The sequence below is a fragment of the Bombus huntii genome, chromosome 5, assembly GCF_024542735.1.
Source record: "Bombus huntii isolate Logan2020A chromosome 5, iyBomHunt1.1, whole genome shotgun sequence".
NCBI lineage: Eukaryota > Metazoa > Arthropoda > Insecta > Hymenoptera > Apidae > Bombus > Bombus huntii.
This window is the reverse complement of record NC_066242.1, coordinates 12,629,056-12,649,629: the sequence shown is the minus strand read 5'-3', so window position 1 is coordinate 12,649,629 and position 20,574 is coordinate 12,629,056. Positions and strand designations below refer to the sequence as shown.

Below are 20,574 nucleotides of genomic sequence, written 5' to 3'. Positions count from 1 at the left end.
AAAAAAAGAAATGTTTTTGTTAAAGTACGATGCAATACGAGTAACACCGCAAGTAATATTTTTAAATTGCAATACGATGCAATACGAGTAACTACATATACGATACATATACGATACAATACGAGTAACTACAAATAATATTTTCAAATTACCGCCATCTATCTATTGACGCCATCTACAGTACTATTTTTCAAGAGAACGTTATTCTTCAAATAAAGTAATATGATTCTATACGATTCTTAGATATACATACAGAATTCTTAGATATCTACCATTCTTGTCGTATAAAACAAGTCATAAACAAGTTATTCAGTTAGATTGTTAGATCACAATTCCCTACCTGAGAAACTCTCATATATTTTGTTACTACGTACAAAATTAATATTCAATTAGAATTACAAAACAATGCATAGTCTTTTTAATTCAAAAACTTGCATCTTAATCTTAATCGTAAATCCTTTGATCAAAGGTATATACCTATAATTCAAGTATGTTTCTCACTACCTTTTAACGTCATGCAATAAAATGCGTTACAACCTTGTGCTGTTGTATAGATTATACATTGTCGATGAAAAATCGCTTTCACGTATTTCAAAGCATGTAACAAATTGTATTGTTACGAACACTCATGTACAAAACACTCCGATTGATTATATTTAACAATCTGCAAAAGCTCAACAATTTCGCCTTCCACTTTTCAATTTAACCACGGATATATTACAGACATTAAAAATTTCTAATGTATAGTTAAGGTTGCACAACCCACTTCTAGGATTTACGCAAGACGCGACATCTATGATCTACAGGATTGCATACAAAGCTTAAACCTCTTAAGGCACCATTTTTTTGATCATCTTGCTTTAAACAGTTTAATGCTTGACGGTTTCAAAAAGTGATGGCCAATGAAACGCGATTTGAATAAATAACGAAATTTTGAAAAATCGATCAAGGTTTAATTTACTTGTGCCGTTGCAAGATCTTCAAATTTCTTCTAAAACCGAGTGCATGAAAGAGACTCGCCCCATTATTTCGAGAACAAAGTTCCTCGGCATTAACGTGAAGAAGAGCAACTCAAAAGCCGGTAGCACGACGACGTATTTATCCAGACAGCAGACAAACATACTCACTTGAGTACCTGGCACCTGCTCACTTTCGTATACTTCTAAAGGACTACAAGGGGATCGTCACCAAATGAAACTGCATATAAAGCCAGACGAATGGTAAGTTTTTAATACAATTGTAACCTTTCTTTTTACATGATATTTTTTACAATTTCCTATAAATATATAAACATGCATAATTTAATTATGAGATTTACCAAAAGATAGGGTAGAAAGTAATTTGTTACCTTCAAAACAGTCACTATCATAAAACTCGAGAATATTACTAAGCGACATATCGAACAAAGAGTTGTATCGATATATAACCAGGTAATGGTCCACCATTCGAAACGTCAATCATACGAGCTTGTCATCGCTTCAATTTGATAATTAGAATTCCATTGTCGCAATGATGCATTACGATATTTGAGAGCAAGCTAACACTGATAGAGGCTCACGTGAGTAGAACGAATTACGTTCATACGAATTGCGTGAACGCGACTACGCATAAATAACATCGCTGTGTGTACGCAAAGTGTACGGCGACTGTGACGACAGTGGACACAGTTGATCGCGTGAATAAACACACATGACACATACATATAGACAAGTATACTTATATGCATGTATACACGTACTCTCACCTCGATACAAATCGGCAAGCAGGCAGCAGGCCGTCACAACACGACGGTCGTCGCATCCCCTCCCGCCACACCTCGATCGTCCTCTTCACGTTCATTCATTCCTCCCCCACGCGACGCCGTTGTTTCTCTCGAGCGACGTTCGTGTCAGCAACATTAGCAGACGACACACCATAGTCACACACTGTTCGGCACTACACACTCACGTACAATATTAACCAAGTAAAGTACGATGTTGGAAGAATCGAGCGCGACAAACCGAATCGCATCAACCACATACGATAATACTCAGAGGGACCGTGACACGAGAAATCCATCAGAACGACGCCATTCCTCCTTCCATACTGTTTACATCGTGTCGAGGATTGAGATACAGCGAAAGGAAATCGCAGGAATGTACCCCGCACTCACGAGTCACGGTGTTATATTCGATCTGGCTGAAACCGTATTTATGTATTTACACCGGTGATTAAACAACAAAACAAAAATAGTCTCCTGCGTGCTCCGTAAGATCGCGCTACTCTTCAAGTCTGACGTCTCTAGGCGGCGTGACGTGAACACGGCCTAACATACGTAAGGCCATTAATAGAGGAACAGCAACGACGAGGAACAACCAACAGTACCCATACGTGAAATGGTCAATATCGTGAAGGAAACTATCGTAGATTGCTCGTGGAATACGTGACACATTCTCAAGGCCATTCGCGAACGTCTTGCCGGCGGCTTCGCCGTTACCACAGCAGTCGAACGACATTTGAGCAAGTCTCGTAGTATCTCGAACACTCTGACTAGCCGAAGTATGACGAGCCGAAGTCAACGAATAAATGGGGAACACCCATAAGAATGCCGCACTATAAAACGGTACGCCGCGACAACACGACTAAACGGGCTAAGCGGGTTTTCGCTTTCGACTGAAATCGAATGTCCTACCGGCTAGCCGGTGACGAGAACCGTATATGAGTTGCGTACGTGTGCGCACGCGTGCATCGTTGTGTATGTGTTGTGATACACCGTACCCCGCGTTTCTACCAGCATCCAGTATCCAGTATCCTGACAAGTAAACGTAGCCCTGTCGAGCTCATATTACAAAACGCTAATGTCGACAAGATGAGTCGACCGATTAAATTACATGTGACACGCGCGTACTGCACTCGATAATGACAGGTGCATCTTTTTACTTTACCTTGATGGAGGTCACACCTCCGCGTCGTCATAAATGTTTCGGTTGTAGCGTCTGATTCCTTCTGACCTCCCCAATGAAAATTCATAATTTCGTTTTAAAATATCCTTAGGATTACAGGAATACTAGAATTCTATATTTTTAGATTTTATATTCGATTATTTTTACGCATATCTAGAAAAATCGAAATGTTTCAATCATTATCATAAATCTCGACTTAACTTAACATAAATCACTTAACTTCAATATATTCCAGTGAAGAGTTTTAATTAAGGCTATAGCTATCATCTGCGAGGTATATGGAAATAGAGGAATGCTACTCTACCACTGACTGTGAAAGTTGTATTAATTACAGCCTTTTAATGCGTCGACATTTTTTCGCCCCGGTTTTTATATCTTCTCGGGAGGGGAGCGAGAAATGATTGCGTTCCACACGAAAATACTTGCTCGTTACTTACTGTGGGCCATTGAACTTCTACAACTGTACTAAATGAAGCATAAAATCAAAATGAATATGGTAGATAAAATCGTTTATTGAATTGTCATATATATATTTAAAACAATATTTATTTTACAATGATAATATACAAAGAAAAGTTTCTGCAAATTAAATAGTCTGTATCACAAAATGGATTATTTCCATATTTCGCTCTATTTACAAGAGTTGCGTTATTTTTTTTCCTCGTTCAAATTATATTTTGTTTTCAACTTATCTATTTCTTCCATCTTCTTGTCCACATCAACCCGTTTAAATGCTTTATTACTTTGATAATATAAAACTACCAGATATCTATTACAAACATTAAATCCACTTAAATGATCACAAGCATTCTTTGCATCAAATATATCCTCGTAAACAACAAAAGCTGTTCCTCTAGTTTCGGCAGTATTACCCCTATAGTAAAGAAATTCATTAATCTTAGAGACTTTTTTACAGTGTTAAAAAAAATACATAAAGTATAAAATGCGATTAATATAAACACATACACTCTGATTTGTCTGATAGCTCCATATTTGCCAAAAATATCGTACATTTCTTCAGCAGTAATTTTATATGGCAGATTCCTTATATATAACACCCTGTTCACTTCTGGAGGCAGCCTTACCTAAGAAATAAGAATATGTTTTTGTACAATAACAAACAAAATATAGGTTAGGTCAACGACACTTATGTAGTAGAAATTTTATATAATCGTATATGTATTTACATTAGCTCTTCGTTGAAGCATTGCCATAGTCATCTTGAAAATACAATTACTTCTTTATTCACGACGGGAAATAAAAGCACAGAACTCACAAACTGCTTTTTTAACGTCAAAACAGTTTCAAGTTGTTAGGATTGATTTATGTGTAATATATGCTACTAGAGAGCAGCACTGTATCTTCCCATTCTATAAACGAAAGGAAAGGATTTAAAGGGTACATTAAAATAAGAAATTAAGTTGACAATTTTTATTTATAGTAACAATACTCCAAAACAAGCAATTAAAAATGGTACTAGTACTTGGTATTACATATATACCTACAATATCGTTAATGATCGGTATCATTGATCGCAAATGAAGTGTTCCTACTTGATATTACAATTTTATATATCGAATTATATTTAAAACATTTAATGTTTATATTTTTCTTTATAAAGAATATATTGATCATACAACCACAGTTTAAAAATTTACCCGAGTATTTTTAGAAACGATTTGATAAATTGACACATCGAATATTAAAGTTGGAGTACAATAACTAGGTTCTTCATTTTTGGACAGTCGCGTTTAATATAGAACACGTATGTAATGTATTTACCAGAGTAGATATTGCTAGTGGAATGAAAAGATGGCACAACAGACCAATGCCTGATTGCAATTAGAACCGTCAGATATTTTTCTACGAAGGAAACTTCGTTAATATTTTATACTTTATTAAAAGCTGCAATATCTACGCTTTGTACATAATCTTCGATTTCCTGAATCTTTTCTGTTAGCCAATCTACAGAAACTTTGTCATCTTCTACAACACACGAAATCTGAAGTTTGTGAATTCCAAAGGCAAGCGGAACAAGTTTTGCTATAAAAGAATAAATATTTTTAGTTTTGACTCAAATTAAAGAGTCAAATTCATTATTTTATATACGCTTAATAACTTACACGCTCCCCACAAAAGACCATCGGTTTCGATCTTTCGAACTTCCTCTTCCATTGCTTTCATATCTGTTTCATCATCCCACGGTTTTACGTCTAATATGATATTTGACTTTGCAATCAGGACTGGCTCTGTAAATTGTTACATGACATTGTTACATAACATGATGTAATTAAATTTGAAGTACAAATTCAATCTGCGACTTACTCTTAGCTTTCTTTGCAGTATATGCAGCCAGTCTTTCTTCCCTAATTTTTGCAGCTTCTGCATCTTCTCCCTAGTAAGTCAAGTATTTAAACAATTTACAGTAAAGATCATAAATAGCAACATTTACATTTCAATACTTGTAGGATAGTGTTTGTATTGAATTCGTGTGATAAATAGAGAATTATAGCTGAATGTATTAGTATTCTGGGAATATCTGGTGTACTATATTTCGTAAATGTCGTATCATTTTATCACTTTTGCACCCTACTTGAAAACACGTGTAAAGTGTACTAAATGTATAAGTATCGTGCAGAAATGATTTTTAATATTTATGTAAATAGAAGGAGATTAACTTCTTAGTGTGTTCCACTATTTCTGCCCACTTGCCTCTGAATCTGAACCGAAAAGATCAACATCTTCGTCGTCATCAGCTTTTTCTTGTGCTGGTTTTGAAGCTGGTTGAGGTTTAGCAGGACAAACTGCTAATGTTGGAACAGCAGATACGAAAATCTTGTCCTCAAGAGCTTTTACACGTTCCTCCAATTTTTCAACAGCATTTTGTAGTTCTTGGAAGACTGTTGATAAAGATTTGAAATATGGTAATTCCTATACTACTGACAAAATAATTTAATGTAAATGGCGGAACACTCACCACTACATTCTAGAATATCCTTTTTATTATCATTTGGAGTAGTGAAACCAGCAACAGCTGCAATATCATCCATCTGTAAAATAAAATTGGATTACATTTAAAGTTAGAGTTATAAAAGGAAATACTCATTCTTATTGAATACTTAGATTTTATGCCCATAAATTTATATTAATATTGCATATTGTATTAGTAAGCAGGTTTGAAAATTCGTTATATAAGGGTGTGCAAAGAGTGCAGTACTCACACACTGTAAAGACTGTTTAATATGTTGACGAGCCTTGGCAACCTCATTGGCTAAACTTCCACCAGCAGATAGAATGGGACTAGCAGTTTGTTGATTCCCCTGTATCCAGCAATATTAAAGATCAACTCAGACTAAACTGACTGTTACAAAAAATTCTATATCACACCTCCACTAGGTTCTATAACTAATGTTATCCAAATGGAAATAAAGTAGAGGTTTATATTTAGATTTCTTCTTGTAAATAAATTTGAATATAATATTTGAAAAGCTTTATTTTATAAGTATACATCTTCAATAGAGTTAAGTGGAGATAGATATTTTAAATGTTTAAAAAGTGAATAAATAATAAGCATCACAAATAATTCTTTTCTACAAGATAAAAAGTTAAAATAAAAATATTTGTTATCACCATATAAACATATTGTTAATAAGCTTAAGATCATGACAAATGCAAACATTCCTAATCAGAAGCACAGACACATTGTATTCCCCACTTTTATGCACAAAAAAAAAAACAAGCAGTGTTCAATTAAAATAGGATTAAAGTAAGATAAATGTGTACAGTACTTTTTTGGTGTTCATACAAGAACTATTAAATCTAAGAATCAGACAACAATATATATAACATAATATATATAACAAACAATATATATCTGAAATTTTCATAAAATAAATGTCATGAAATAAAGTAATGTTTGTATAAGAGAATAAAATGATGCTATCTTTAGTCTATTTTCTAAGTGTATTTTAATAAGCAGTATTTCTATGATGATTTAGGCAATGAAATACATTACAATGAACAAAATTAAATTCTATAAGTATTGCATTGATGCACACAAAACATTAAAGAACAGATGCATGACAGTATATACCTGAATAGGTAACTGCTGCTTATTCCTTATTAATGGAGTAACATTTTCTTTTACTTCCTTAGTATCATTTTTTTGTTTTCTATTTCTGTGTCTTGTATCTGCTTTATTCTTTTTCTCTTTTACTTCTTTCGTATTATACTTTTTAGATGCATCATTTGAAGAACTAGTCTCCTTCTCTTTCTCTTTTAAGTCATTTTTGATATTGTCAGACTTTTGCTTTTCTTCTATATTTTCTTTTTTTTGTATATTCAATTTTTCTTCATCTTTATTAATCTTTGATGCGTTTATTTGACACTTAGAATTCTTTACATCATTTGAAATATTCTCAGAAATCAATAACTTATTATCTTTAGATTTTTCAGACCTTGTTTTAGTCAAAGAGTTACTATTCAAAAAGGAATTATCTTGACAGTTATTAATTACAGAAACTTCAGATTTAAGCGAGCAGCTTTCCATAATTTTATGAGACACCACCTTGAAACATTAAGCTATGCAAGAAAGAACTCGTATTTTGTTATTAATGATGTAAAATACAAACTAATCAAAGCATGTCTTTTACATGCTTGATTTATGTTGTTACTACAGAACACAACTGCACAAAACTAAATACCTTGAGTAAAGAATCCATGCATTCAGAAATTCATTGAATGTATGAACATATAAAACAATACATCATATAATTATAGTTATAATTAAATAAATAGAAAATCACATTGCTTATCTTATTTTTTTATTTTTAATATTATTAATTATACTTATCACAAGAGTTTTGTGTTAGAAATGAAATACAAGATTAGGTAATCCATTTGAACACACAACTAGAAATGGGAATTAAGTTCTCAAGAAAAAAATAAAATTCCCAACACCTCATAGAATTACAAGAAGATAGAATCTTCCCTATCACCAGATATTCCCTGAAGTGTGTGTTAAAAATGTTAGTTTTTTTGTTAGTACAAAGAAAAAGTACAAGGCATAACAAAAAAGCAAATATTAACTGTGGATGTTGGGGCTGACAATAACGGTGAAAATGAATGAAACTTAAGATTTATTCTGTTTAAGAGTTTGTATGTTTAAAACATTTACCCTACCCCTGTTGGCAATCAGTTTTATATCCAATAACATTAATTCAAGATTCACTGACAATGAGAAAGATACTCACCTTGGCCATTCTTTCAAAGTATAATCGTTCTGCCTTGTCATAGGATGGTTTGTCAAACCATACCTTCTCTCGTGCTAATGCTGCTTTCTCCATGGTTTAGATGATATATTCAATAATAAAGATGCAAATAAATTTCTGCAACATGAAATTTTATTCATTTCACAATGTTTTGAAATAATTTGACACTCCAATATGTTAGACAGTATGAATGTAGTTTTCAAGAACTTAAAAACATTTGAATACATATATGGAAAATAAAAGAGTACTAAAAAATTTTACTTGGTTATGTTTATTAAAAGTACAAGTTTTTTGTTATGTATATAGTATGTAATAAAAGGATATACAATATTGTACATAGTAATAAAAGCCATTGTGTAATAGTATATATGTATCAACAATTAACAACTTAATAGATAACAATATAAATGAATATCATAAACTATCATCATCACTACTAAAATATTCAGATTTAAATTTAACTTTACTTAATATTTTACGACTAGGAAGCTCTAATTTATATTTTTGACTAATTATTGGTTTTTCATCTGATTTATTTTTTATAGTATCTAGTAAGCGAAAAATTTCCCTTTCTTCTTCTGTTTTAATCACACATGGGTATATCTCCGATGCTTCAAAATATTGAACAAATGCTCTAAGTTCAGTAAGAGAGGAATGAGTAGAATAACATACACTGAAAGTTCTTTCTTTATTTTTGTCCCATTCTCCTATTATGCTAGTATCTTTCTTTCTCCATTTCATTACAGACGGGATAACAGTTAAGATATTTGCATTGCTTACATCACTCCTACAACGCAAACCTGGCGAAGATATTTTTTTCTTGCAAGCATGAATTGAAGTACTATCTGGGTCATTTGTGACATAACAAGATAATTGTGCAATATGACAATAATTTTCAAACACATCATTTCTTACATGTATTTTCATATCTAACATTTTTGACAGTTCTACAAAAAGAAATTCAGAACCGTATGTAGCAGAACATTCCAGAATAACAACATTCCTTGGGTCTTTGCTTATCCAATCTTTAGTAACTTCATATATTCTACGCATACTTTCTTGTCTACTAGGGAAAACAGGAAAGTCAGTACTTAAAAACGTTGTATCTAAGTAAATTTTAGTAAATGTTCTAGGTATTGATTTAGAATCATTACAATAGTGCAGACCTTTTAATTTTGGAAAGTCTATTGGATTGATACGAAAATCACCAGTATATAATACCGATATATTATCTTTTTCAAAAAGAAACATCACAGAACCAGGACAATGTCCTGCTGGGATAGAAGTTACACAAATGAGGATCTTTTCCTCGTTCTCTGTTATATATTCTATAACACTGGGTATATTAATGCCTATTTCTTTCACACAAGAACTTTTAAATTTAAATCTACTTTCTAACAATGCTTTTGAAATAGGGCTACAATAGAAGCATTTTTTATATTCATCTATATACTCAAAAAATGTATCTGATAAACCATGCATATGATCAGAGTGACAATGACTAAGAAAAAATATGGAGGATGTTAAGTTTTCTCCATCAAAACGATCCACTGAGATGCCCGGTATCTCCTTAATAAGCCCAAGAAAAGTTGACATTCTGATAGGTATTTTGTTCCTGTAATTTATAAATTCAGCATCAATTATGTCAATATTTATTTTAGAGAATATTATATTTTAATAACAATGAGTGCAAGCATGTAAGTATGTAAGCATACAAATATAATAAAAAAAGAAAGATATAATAAAATAATGTTACACATATATCTTTAATTCACAAGATGTATGAAATTACAATTAGAGAAAGCGATACAATAAAATTATTACAATAAATAGTTATCACAAATACAAAACAGATGTTCGTAAAATGCAAGGGTGAAGATCTATATAATAGGTTATAGATATAAACTGAACATACATTCTATGAATGAATAAAACAAGCTAAAAGAGGTCGTTTACGAACCAATGGCCCAACAATCTGAACAACTATATATGAACAATTAGTTAATTTTTCACTGAAACATTATTAGCCCGAATCCGCCATGTGCCGTATTGATCGATTAATTCGATGATTATATAGCAAAGTACAATTAATTCGACCTCCGTTAATACTGCAAACCAGTTCGGTGTGCATGTGGATTATATACCGCTAAAATATTATTAAATATACCTTGACTCGTTACAGATTGTCAGATTGATGCAACAACTGTCTGCTCGCCAAAATTTCTGTACGCCGCATATAACGTGCCAATTGAAAAGAAATAGAAACAGCAATGTTCGATCAGTGAAAGAAGATGTCACTACAGTACCTTATTACTACACTGTTACTACCAACGAATTCAATACACGATTGCTTTTTTAAAGCATTTCAAAAATAATTCTTTAATTTTGTTAATAAATTGCTAAATAAAAATGACCTAATCATTTTATTTACAATATTTATTGTCAAAGAAAAATGAATAATATCACATGGAAAATTTAGATTGTATTAATTGTTTGGTATTATAATTATTTATATTCTTAAAATTTAATTAAATATAAAAAATTAAAAATAGGATTTAGTCAAATACAATATGTTCCCGAATTTCGTGTCAAATAGTTATATAAAATGCGAAATTTGAAAATTGGCGGCAATTGATTAACATACGTTACTGCCGTACTGTTAGTTTGCGTTCGGTTCTAGGAGAAATCGATTTTCTGCAAAAATGACTGCGCAAGGATCACATGCTAAAATGAAGGAATTACGTTTACCTATGTCAAGGGTAAAAACGATTATGAAAAGTTCTCCTTATGTTGATACAATCGGTCAAGATGGATTATATCTAGTCACAAAAGCTACGGTAAGATTAATGTTTAAATATTGAGGTTAAGTGACGCTTAAACGGGATTATTCTATACATTTGTATAGCTTCCATATTTGTTGTTTCGCGCGACAATTAAAAATTCTCACTTTCTGTGTGTTTTACATTTATAATATTTATTAGTTAATTGTTTAATATGTGTTACATTCAGACTATGTCACCTATATTTTAGTTTATACTATGCTTTACCTCTCATAATAAGTACGAACAAACAAAGATAAAAACAATTTTATAGGAACTATTTATACACTATCTAACGGAAGAAGCACATTTGCAAAACAACAAAGGAAATTCTTTAGACTACAAACATCTGGCAGAGGTGGTACAGACCAATGATACATTGGAATTTCTCAGGGAAATAATGCCAAGGAAGATCACAGTCAGGCAATTCAAAGAAATGATGGCTGCCAAAAATTCACATAGTAGTTCATCAGAGAGTAGCTCAGACTCAGATAGTGATAGTGAGTCAGATACAGATTCTTGTTCTGATAGTGATAGGAAAGCAGAAGATGACAACTCATCAAATAGTGAACAAGAGAGTGAGGCAAAAGAGAACGGTAAATGTGATTCTGCCAGTGACAAAAGTGAAGCCAGTGACAAAAGTGACAGTGAAGATGAAACCAAAAGATAGGACAGTTAATATCCACCTTCATCTATATTTTCATAAGACAGGCTCTCTGATTATTTAAGAAATACCTCAAATTTAGCTGAAAACAACATACCATTTTGAACTTTACAAACATTTGGTTTATACCAAATGTTTAGACCATTTGCTTATTTAATGTTTTAGATTAAATATAGATAATAATTTTAGATGTTTAACACTATTTTTATATGTATTCATTAAAGACAAATTGAACATTAAATAGGATCTCTTTATTAACAACAAAGTACATTTAGACTTCGTAGGTACATTATGAAAAGAATTTTAATAATATATATGAAGTAAAGTATATATTTATACCTTGAAATGCATTAGTCCAAAAAGCATCATGCTGCCTTATTATATAATACAAAATAAATGCATTAATTTTTCTGTGCTGGGTTTCTAGCTGTATTACAATAGAATTTTATATGCCATTTTATATTTTGCACATAATTATAATTTTCTTCTTTATTTTGTATTTATAGATATTGTAAAAAGACATTAATATTAAGAGAATTTGTCTTGATAACAATAATTTATGAAATTTTATTCTTGATGCAATTTTTTATGTGGCGGAGCTGTTGAAGCAGCATCATATGCATCTTCATTTAATTTAATTGCTAAGAAATAAATTTCAGCCAAGGCAATAACTAATGCACAAATTATACCTAATAACAATCTAAATCCAAAGTCTAATGTTCCTACTATTAATTCCAGACCTACAAATCCAAAGGCAAAACCTGCTAGTACAGAAAATATAAACTGTGCAACAGCTATGAGTTGTTTATTTATTTGTTTCACTGAAAAGATAAAGATAGATGTAACATATATAGGAAAGAATTTCTTTTTAAGTTAAGGATCTTACTTTGGTAGGAGATAGTATCCTCTGGTAAATTCTTTGTAGTAGTATCTACATTTTTGGTCATAGCTCTATATTTCATAGCATTTTGTTGTGCTTTCAGTTTCTGTGTTCTAGCTTCCAACTCAGGATTTCTTGGTGTAACTTTTGGAGTTGGTAATCTGATATCATCTTCCTCTAGCAACTCGTGTAAATAAATACTTTCCATGTGAATGGTTCTGTATTCTTCTAAGTATTTGTTCAACCATTTTAGATCATCCAATTTTAATAAGATATCTTTCTGCTTATCTTTAGTTGACTTTTTTAAAGCAGTAATAGCAGCTGGAGTACTATTAGTCTTCTTTACATTTTTGCAGATGAATTCTATTAATTTCTTATTTGGTTTGATTTTAATGGAAGGATCTTCTATTGATTCAACTGGCATTCTTATATTTTTTAGATACAACTGTTCTATTATTAATGAAATATATTGTTGTCAGTGTTTATACATTAAATCCAAAATTGGTACTATTGTATGTTATATGTAATTACAAAGTACAAAATGTATTTGTAAAATATTGGTACGTAACAATGTTTATGGTGTAATGTGTAACTTTCTTTCTAAGTCAATATAAAATTCTTTTATTTCATTCTCTTTTTCTTGAAAAGTTTGATTTACTTTCTCACAATTTTCACTCATATCATTAACAAACTTCTCCCATTCTAATTTTCTTATTTCTCTATTTTCTAGCAATGCTATATCCTAAAAAAATTATTGAATGTTCACATTAATGACAAATATGAAAATATTTAAATTGGAAAAAATTCAGTTACTGAAAATGATCCATACACTGTCAAAATTTTGTTCTCTTTGAAGGACTCTTTCACACATACTCAGGGCAACATCAACATTTGCTTTTAAACTTGGTAAATGACAATCCCCGAGTTGTTCTGTTCGATCGAGTTGACTTTCTTTCAAATCCGTCGAATATTCAAGTATTTTGAAAAGTCGTTCTACTTCTCGATCATCTCTCTTTTCCTATAAATTTTAGGTTATGCACGATAACAAATTATTATCAAGACATATACGAAATGATTAATCGATCCTCTGAGAAAGATAATACTTTTGTATGGTCTTTTACATAATTACTATCTTTTTCTCACATGGAAATGCAGCTATCGATAATAAGAACACGGGAACTTTTTACCTGAAATTCGCGAAGAAAGAATGTGATTTCGCCCTGAATAAATGGTCGATGATCGAATAGTCGGCTCCAAATCTCACCCGTGTCTATGAAAACAAGGTATCATCAATTAGATTATGACAAATAGTTACAAGAATAAAGCGTATACTTAGAATTTACGTGTTTATAATTAATCAGAGGATGTCGCACCTCTAATAATGGACGCCATGTTCTTCTCGTGAGATCAGTACATTGTTTAACTGTCCTATAGATACAATTTCCATGCTTAACGCGCATAATATGAAATTTCTTTTCTTATTATTTCATATTGTATGATTTATTTACTGTTTCTTTCATCGTATGATTAGTCGTGTTATATTTTAATTACAAAAATATAATTTCCCCTTCCTTATCAATTGGATACATTCGAAAACTATTTATTATTATCCAACGAATAAAAAAAAGAGGAATTATAACACTGCGAGGTACAAGATTAGAAAGGTTAAAAGTTTCTGAAACAATCTGGAACTGTTCTGGAGCAGGGATTAAATTATCAGACGACGAGCAGGTGGTGCATTACAATAAATTTCCAATGAAATATACAAGTGGAGTGAAATTACAGAAATTTATTAATAAGCACAAGGTTTCCCATCAGATATCTGGATTGCATTTCAATCAGTTGGGTGATCTTTCATTTTAAAATGTATTTTCAATCGCCGTATCGCCCGAAGGACTTTCATTTTGTTTTCAGTTTTAAATTTAAGTACCTAACTCACATATTCCATTAGAATATACTTGCTGTTTATTAGTTATCAAGTACTGTAATATCATCTGCAACGATTTCATTAAGAATATTTCGTAGGCTATCTTTAAAAATTTCTTAATCAAAATTTTCTAATATTCTCTGAAATAAAAATGGCGAATTTTAGATTCTACGTTTATCGTACTTGAATACAATTTTGGAAATGTTGTAGCGTTTACAAGTGAATAATTATCACTTTTTGTATTCGAAAAGTTACTTCTTAATCGCGACGATTACTAAACTTTCCTTCAGTTTCTCTGTTAAGACAAATAACTCGCGCTACTGCAACTGTTGTAGGGATTCTTTCTTCCTTTCTTTTTCTCGCCATTTTCTCTTGATAAGTTCGAAGACCTTCCGTCTTAGTCGCGCGCAAGAGAAAGGAAAGTAATTACAGATAGGAAATTGCTCGAAGAAAATGAGCTTTCCATTGGATCCTGTGATGGATTGACGTTTAAATGAGAAATAATTATTTGTCGCTTAAATGATGAATAAATTTGCTCGATTTCGACTAAACTTACGAGATTGTTGTTATATTTAGAATGCTTAGACTTTTTTGACAATTAATTCAGAATTTTAACTTCGCTATGAAACTTTTGATTCGTCAATTCAGACTTTTAATACTTTTAAAAGATTCTTTGCAGCAGTTTAGTAATCAATTAAGTTTATATTGCCTTTTAAGGATGTCTCGAACGACAGCTCATCCTAGTTTGTTAATAATCATTATCGAGACAATAAAGTACGAATAAATGGCAGCACTTATAAAATAGTTGAAATTTGAAATATTTTCCAACGTCAAACCACATAGATTATTTGCGAACGTTGCAATAAATATTTGATCATAATGTGTTTGCTTGTGCTTAAAAGCTTAAAGCTTATCAGCTTGAAATTTTGAACGTATACCATTGTTAGTATAGATTATGTTAAATGAAATATTTCAAAAATAAAATCGAATGTTGTTTTATACTCACCGAGAACGATGCATCAGTCGACGAAACGGGACGAGCATTCGATACCGTTTCCTTTTCTTTCTCGCGTTACAACGCGACGCATAACTCGTCGATGAAAAACTTGAGACATTCACAAGCTATCGCGAGCACGACAATTGTATCGTGTGACCAAACATGCATTGGATGCACCGATGGTAGGGATTTCTGTCCGGTATAAATGAAGTATTCCCATTCGATTGTTCGTCTGTTTCGCACGACTCAACTAAGCTTGTATCGATTTCGGCCAACGAAACATCGTGGAACCGCAATGGATCGTTTCCTGCTCTTCGTCCTGTTATTCGTCGTTTTACGGTTTACAATGTAACAATTCGTTTGTATAGTCCTTTGGTATTTCGTTCTGCTAAAGATAAACGTTAGGAAGAAAGTAGAGACGATGTACTGACAGATAATTAGTGTTATTTTAACGATAGTATTCGAACGTTTTGATTAATGTTAATTTTTTTTTTTTAATGAACGGTGATACGATTAATAATGGTTCCTTAATTTCGAACTTTTACAGGCAAGAAGTCGTTGAAGAGGGAGGTTGCAAATGCGCCGTGTTTTCCAGGCAAATATCAAAACCAATCATTGAACGCGCTCTTCTGTATAACGTCACGTGCGATAGCGAAGGGCAGGAGAAGTGTCAACAGTTGTGCGTTGCTCTGGTCAGTAAATAATCATGTATGTTCGATAGCATGTCTGGCGAACGTCAAAAAGATATGTGTAATTTTGTGCAGGCCGAGAGCGCGAGAGACCAAGCGCCGCAAATGATTTGCGAAAAATTGAATACGCACGTGGAGAATCTGCACGTAAGTTTGATTAAAAGATCAGGTTCAAAAAGAGTATTTCAAGTTGATATTTAACGATGCCAACGTAAATGTGAAATATATTTCAGGTGGCAGTATACGCGAAAGTGTGCGACGCGACCAGCTGGAAATTCACTGGTTTGAAAGCTGCGGATCCAATTTGTTGCCACGAGGGGAAAAGTACAGCTTGCGAAGAACCACTCCCGGTGATCGAAAGTTAAATGAATCCATTGGAGATTATTTCGTAATGCGTTGGTTAGTCCGTTGTGGAATTTTATTTAATCATTTGCGAAACATTTATTATTTTATCGCTAATTAATAAACCAGTTCGTTGTTGTAGGATCATACATAAATGTTTAATTGTTATTAATCGAATTATGGAAATAAATTCGAAAGCTAGATATAAATTAAATTGATTGGCTGTACGTAGAAATCAAATAGAAATTACATCGCGCCATGCTTGAAACCATTTTTCACACGTTTTAATCTACTATTTCATTTCTTTGAGATCTTTGATTTCAATGGACGTCAAATATCAAAGAGTCTTCTAAGAACAAAATCGTCTTAAAAGCATTAAACGCTTCCTCCAACCCACACCTTTCTCGCTTGAATCTTGAAGATCTTTGGAACGATTATACTCGTACGCAAACCGTCTTTCGAGGTAGTGCCAGAATACAAAGTACGTCTCGCCGATTCCAGATATCTTCTATTTCGTCAATGGTGTTCCAGGATCTTCGTCCCAGGCCATTGAATAGATGGTTTGTTATCGCTCCCTTGACTTCCTGCCGATGAATCCTTCGTCGTGACTCTCTATATCGACCTTGCCATCCCAGAAAGCCATTGTGTACCCGTGGTTTTGTCGTCCTTTCTTCTCCCGATTTAATGACTCCACCATTTTCACACAGTCTCTTCTGTTTGTCGTTTGCGAATTCACTCAATTTCACAATCGTTTAACTCAATTTTTCCAAATCTTTCTCACGAACACGTTTGTCTCGTTGTTTTACGCCATGTTTATTAATCGTCAAGTCCAAACTCTAGCTATTTATTGTTAACCAATTCTAGCTTACTTTGTTTGAGGTTGCTTGGTTTACACGGAGCCTGAGACGCAATGGGAACTGTTCCGGGTGTTATATGTTTTGTGTCCCATCACACACTGACTTGGACTACTCCCTGAGTCCTAAGGGAGAGAGGATATGTCGAGAACGAGAACAGACTACTTTGTGTTGCTAGTTTGCATGGTATCAACATTGTAGAACATAACACACGCGCTTTGACTATTTGCATTGAGAGAGAAAGAGAGAGAGAGAGAGAGAGAGCGAGAGCAATTTACCAAAAGTTGTTCAACGTAATGACATGTTGTGTATTGAACTACTGGCGCTTAGACACGTACATTATAATGCAGGCAATTAATATTAGCAGCAACTTGCAGTAATTCCGTATTTTATTTGGAAAGGGAAAAACTTATAATTCCCGATGAAGTTTGATTAATATTGTGTACACTTGGTGAATTGTAAAGCGGTTGCCATTCCCTCTATTACACGTTGGTCATTCTCGAAATGCTGCTCGATATTCTATTAATCAGTTGTCAGGTAATTTCCACTCATCAAACATCCTTAATCAGACGATTGGGAATGGTACACACCGGTAAATCTATTCGCGATAATTTGCGTTTCATATCGTGTATATTCCTTCGCATGAGTACTACCGATCGCGCAGCGCGCGTCATTCTACCACAATTAAACAAAACGGAAATTGAGGTAACTAACTGTGAATTTCCGCTCCTATCTTCTCCACGAGCCTTCCTGAATATGCGCGTGTGTGTACATTATGTGCTCTTTCCATCCTTATCAGATTCGAAATCATTTCCTTTCCGTACTAACATTATTTTTTCACGGCGAATACTTTTCTCTCTGTTTCTTTTCTTTTTTTTTTTTTTTTTTTTTGAATTAACAACACTTAAAGTTTCTAGCGTAACTTTCGCAAAATTAAACGCATCCAAATTCGTAGCTTTCAAAGTCAAACTCAAATTCGACGTTTTCGATAATCTAAACTTTCGCACGATATGCTTTACGTGATCAGACTGCGACGAGTAATTAAGGTTGCATCTGAAATTGAACTATCGTGTTTTACGAGCGTGTTACACATCATCAAGGTACACGTCCGCTGAATCGCTGGATTTCCTTCATAATTTCGAAAGAACAAATAAAGACGCGTCTATGTAAGCTATTAGAAAGAAGACAAACTTGGCTTTTCCATAAGATAAATATCAATCAAACGTGAAATTCACGGCGGCTTATCCAATAAAGTGTGACGTAATCGAATGGTCGGAGTAACACCGACACGCTCCCGATGGGTGAGCTACATTTGCGTAAATAATTCTGCAGCGATAGGATAATCAATGCAAGAGGATTACGATCTACATACATCGTTAGTTTGTTACCGGGGATATTAGTTTCCAGGTGTTGCCGCGCGTGCGAATGAACACAAAGGCCATGAAACGATAGAAAGACAACGACTTGCGAGAATACGTGCCGCGCGATGCAACTATCTCAATTTATCAACGAAACGAGACTCGTGTATTGGAACTTCACTTTGTTTCAGCCAGCACCTGATTTTGATATAGATGCAAGTTCGATTCAGAATTACATTGTCCAATTTCTCTAATCGAATGGAAGTGAAATTTCAACCATTTTTAAACGTCTTCGTTACTCAATTAACAGCGAACTTATCGCGTATCGGATGAATTTCACGAATGTAGCTTCGATCCAGCGCTCGTTTACCTCGCCGCAAATCGTATTGTCATTCCCATTAGTTGAACAAGTAATTTATCTCTATTAGCGGCGTGTCAGCCTGTGTTTAAGATATCGACGATCTTACACACCGTATTAAACCGATTCCTAGGCTTTTGCCCTAAATATCAGCGCTAATGTGCGTAATATAAATATAAGCGAAATATAAATAAAAATAAAAGGCGATACAAAGGACTTTTTTACATTTATTATTTGGAAACGTAAGAACATTTTTGTCACATTCTCGTCTATGCGAATAATTTTATGACTTATTCTACGTAAACTTCATTGTTCCTGTTTGATAGTAATTTATACAATCCAACTATCGATTTATTCTTCCATCAGTGAATCGAACTTAATATTGGGCAACGATTCCCGTTCTCTATTCCTGATTGCACACTGTTTCTATCTTCCTTGCATTTCCCATAGTTTTCTCGATGTATTTCGATCCCTTTTTCCGCTCGAAGGCATTCATTATGTCTGGCTCTGCTGGTGACTCCGAATTAATGGACCGACGCTACGTGTTTCAAACGATGACGTCGGACGCTGTTTTAGATACTGGACAAATTGCCTTTTAGCGCAACTTTTTGATGCTTTCACAGATTCGTGAATACGCGAAAAATAGGTCGACAGATCTTTTTTTTTATAAATAGTATCGGGTGTACCGCTATTCGCTCATTAACAAATTACTCATATGTCGTTAAGTAATTCCTAATCGCGATACCGCTAATGCACGTGCTTCACCTTCCTGTTACAGACCACCAACTACACGACACGATGTGCAAACACCATCTTAGAGCCCTTAAACCGGCTTAATCCACTGCATGCCTTTCACGCCTCCTTAATGTCGCTTCAGTTCGTACGCTACGGTTGTTGGCCTATATGCGGACCTCTCCACGCTTTCGATGCTCAATTATGCCGCGTTACTGGTAATCACTGCGGTATTTGACGAGCAAACATCTTCTTAGGAATATTTTTGACAAGATCTTCGGTGGCCAGAACTTCGACGAAGGTAAACGATGAATAAGTAGAGCAGCCAAGCGGAAGTAAAGTCATTGCTAAGTTCCTAAGTTCTTCCTCTTGGTTAATATAACCAAAACTGATATTATGCTTGTGCAACGTGGAAGCTCTTAAAGCGATCGTTCCGTAAAAGAGAGTACAACCGCGTGCTGAATATTACGCGTTCATCTCGACAAAATTTCCTACGTAATCGAAGTAGCGGAAAAGAAAAATATTTCTATGTTGGAATACGATAGCGGACGGTTGTCGTTTAAAGTAGACACGAACGTTGCGGTAAATGTGCGATTGCGTTAATAGCGCAGGAATAATTTACGCGAGCACGACGAACTTTTGTTCGCGAGACTTCTAATACGATGGTAAGACGTCGATGCTATGAAAACTTTTTAAACAAGTAGACTAGTATCGCGTCAACGGCTTCCAAATTGCACCCTAA

At 33.5% G+C, this 20,574-nt stretch overlaps 8 protein-coding genes across 14 annotated transcripts in view; 2 read left to right on the top strand and 6 right to left on the bottom strand.

The window, feature by feature from the left end:
• Nucleotides 1-3,295, bottom strand: part of LOC126865592 (solute carrier organic anion transporter family member 74D) — an 86,961-nt gene extending 83,666 nt beyond the window's left edge. For both annotated transcript variants that reach the window (XM_050618316.1, XM_050618317.1), the window contains exon 1: nt 1,745-3,295. The gene's annotated coding sequence lies outside the window, so the exon portion shown is untranslated. The remainder of the gene's footprint in view (nt 1-1,744) is intronic.
• Nucleotides 1-20,316, top strand: LOC126865610 (uncharacterized). Of its 3 annotated transcripts, XM_050618352.1 has the most exons (5): nt 14,222-15,847; nt 16,047-16,191; nt 16,264-16,335; nt 16,422-16,587; nt 19,879-20,316. In XM_050618352.1, exons 1-4 carry the CDS (start codon nt 15,705-15,707, stop codon nt 16,551-16,553), a joined length of 492 nt encoding a protein of 163 aa, XP_050474309.1. In that variant the 5' UTR covers nt 14,222-15,704; the 3' UTR covers nt 16,554-16,587; nt 19,879-20,316. The 3 variants fall into 3 exon arrangements, with proteins under 3 accessions (XP_050474310.1, XP_050474309.1, XP_050474308.1); XM_050618353.1 differs by lacking the exons at nt 14,222-15,847; nt 19,879-20,316 and adding an exon at nt 1-1,220 and having other exon boundaries at nt 16,422-19,300; XM_050618351.1 differs by lacking the exon at nt 19,879-20,316 and having other exon boundaries at nt 16,422-19,300.
• LOC126865614 (splicing factor 3B subunit 6) lies at nt 3,435-4,295 on the bottom strand. The gene is made up of 3 exons (XM_050618357.1): nt 4,130-4,295; nt 3,909-4,027; nt 3,435-3,816 (listed from the first exon to the last, which is right to left on the bottom strand). The coding sequence occupies exons 1-3, from the start codon at nt 4,160-4,162 to the stop codon at nt 3,591-3,593; spliced, it is 378 nt and encodes a 125-aa protein (XP_050474314.1). The 5' UTR covers nt 4,163-4,295; the 3' UTR covers nt 3,435-3,590.
• On the bottom strand, nt 4,359-10,545 carry LOC126865597 (probable elongation factor 1-delta). Of its 4 annotated transcripts, none has more exons than XM_050618329.1 (9): nt 10,380-10,545; nt 8,195-8,329; nt 7,036-7,509; nt 6,164-6,262; nt 5,920-5,992; nt 5,651-5,842; nt 5,268-5,333; nt 5,066-5,191; nt 4,359-4,985 (listed from the first exon to the last, which is right to left on the bottom strand). In XM_050618329.1, the coding sequence occupies exons 2-9, from the start codon at nt 8,285-8,287 to the stop codon at nt 4,831-4,833; spliced, it is 1,278 nt and encodes a 425-aa protein (XP_050474286.1). In that variant the 5' UTR covers nt 8,288-8,329; nt 10,380-10,545; the 3' UTR covers nt 4,359-4,830. The 4 variants fall into 4 exon arrangements, with proteins under 4 accessions (XP_050474286.1, XP_050474287.1, XP_050474288.1 ...); XM_050618330.1 differs by lacking the exon at nt 10,380-10,545 and adding an exon at nt 10,173-10,348; XM_050618331.1 differs by lacking the exon at nt 10,380-10,545 and adding an exon at nt 10,128-10,147.
• Nucleotides 8,238-11,299, bottom strand: LOC126865598 (protein artemis). Its single transcript, XM_050618334.1, has 2 exons — nt 11,260-11,299; nt 8,238-9,827 (listed from the first exon to the last, which is right to left on the bottom strand). The coding sequence occupies exon 2, from the start codon at nt 9,806-9,808 to the stop codon at nt 8,627-8,629; it is 1,182 nt and encodes a 393-aa protein (XP_050474291.1). The 5' UTR covers nt 9,809-9,827; nt 11,260-11,299; the 3' UTR covers nt 8,238-8,626.
• LOC126865609 (chromatin accessibility complex 16kD protein) lies at nt 10,850-11,936 on the top strand. The gene is made up of 2 exons (XM_050618350.1): nt 10,850-11,049; nt 11,306-11,936. Exons 1-2 carry the CDS (start codon nt 10,915-10,917, stop codon nt 11,699-11,701), a joined length of 531 nt encoding a protein of 176 aa, XP_050474307.1. The 5' UTR covers nt 10,850-10,914; the 3' UTR covers nt 11,702-11,936.
• LOC126865607 (transmembrane protein 199) lies at nt 11,925-13,008 on the bottom strand. The gene is made up of 2 exons (XM_050618346.1): nt 12,582-13,008; nt 11,925-12,516 (listed from the first exon to the last, which is right to left on the bottom strand). The coding sequence occupies exons 1-2, from the start codon at nt 12,997-12,999 to the stop codon at nt 12,263-12,265; spliced, it is 672 nt and encodes a 223-aa protein (XP_050474303.1). The 5' UTR covers nt 13,000-13,008; the 3' UTR covers nt 11,925-12,262.
• LOC126865611 (biogenesis of lysosome-related organelles complex 1 subunit 5) lies at nt 12,930-13,996 on the bottom strand. Its single transcript, XM_050618354.1, has 4 exons — nt 13,949-13,996; nt 13,763-13,845; nt 13,405-13,593; nt 12,930-13,317 (listed from the first exon to the last, which is right to left on the bottom strand). The coding sequence occupies exons 1-4, from the start codon at nt 13,965-13,967 to the stop codon at nt 13,150-13,152; spliced, it is 459 nt and encodes a 152-aa protein (XP_050474311.1). The 5' UTR covers nt 13,968-13,996; the 3' UTR covers nt 12,930-13,149.
• Nucleotides 20,317-20,574: the final 258 nt, after the last annotated feature.

Coding starts and splice junctions, on each gene's coding strand:
- LOC126865607 (XM_050618346.1), bottom strand. CDS start 12,999: ATGCCAGTTGAATCAATAGAAGATCCTTCCATTAAAATCAAACCAAAT. Junction 12,517..12,581: donor GGATACTATCTCCTACCAAA/GTAAGATCCTTA, acceptor TTATCTTTTCAG/TGAAACAAATAAATAAACAA.
- LOC126865614 (XM_050618357.1), bottom strand. CDS start 4,162: ATGACTATGGCAATGCTTCAACGAAGAGCTAAT. Junction 4,028..4,129: donor TGCTTCAACGAAGAGCTAAT/GTAAATACATAT, acceptor CTTATTTCTTAG/GTAAGGCTGCCTCCAGAAGT. Junction 3,817..3,908: donor GCTATCAGACAAATCAGAGT/GTATGTGTTTAT, acceptor TCTTTACTATAG/GGGTAATACTGCCGAAACTA.
- LOC126865609 (XM_050618350.1), top strand. CDS start 10,915: ATGACTGCGCAAGGATCACATGCTAAAATGAAGGAATTACGTTTACCT. Junction 11,050..11,305: donor ATCTAGTCACAAAAGCTACG/GTAAGATTAATG, acceptor ACAATTTTATAG/GAACTATTTATACACTATCT.
- LOC126865611 (XM_050618354.1), bottom strand. Junction 13,594..13,762: donor TCTTTCTTCGCGAATTTCAG/GTAAAAAGTTCC, acceptor TAAAATTTATAG/GAAAAGAGAGATGATCGAGA. Junction 13,318..13,404: donor GAGAACAAAATTTTGACAGT/GTATGGATCATT, acceptor TAATTTTTTTAG/GATATAGCATTGCTAGAAAA.
- LOC126865610 (XM_050618352.1), top strand. CDS start 15,705: ATGAAGTATTCCCATTCGATTGTTCGTCTGTTTCGCACGACTCAACTA. Junction 16,192..16,263: donor AACAGTTGTGCGTTGCTCTG/GTCAGTAAATAA, acceptor AATTTTGTGCAG/GCCGAGAGCGCGAGAGACCA. Junction 16,336..16,421: donor CGCACGTGGAGAATCTGCAC/GTAAGTTTGATT, acceptor AATATATTTCAG/GTGGCAGTATACGCGAAAGT.
- LOC126865598 (XM_050618334.1), bottom strand. CDS start 9,808: ATGTCAACTTTTCTTGGGCTTATTAAGGAGATACCGGGCATCTCAGTG.
- LOC126865597 (XM_050618329.1), bottom strand. CDS start 8,287: ATGGAGAAAGCAGCATTAGCACGAGAGAAGGTATGGTTTGACAAACCA. Junction 7,510..8,194: donor ACTTTGAAAGAATGGCCAAG/GTGAGTATCTTT, acceptor TAATGTTTCAAG/GTGGTGTCTCATAAAATTAT. Junction 4,986..5,065: donor TGGTCTTTTGTGGGGAGCGT/GTAAGTTATTAA, acceptor ATTCTTTTATAG/CAAAACTTGTTCCGCTTGCC.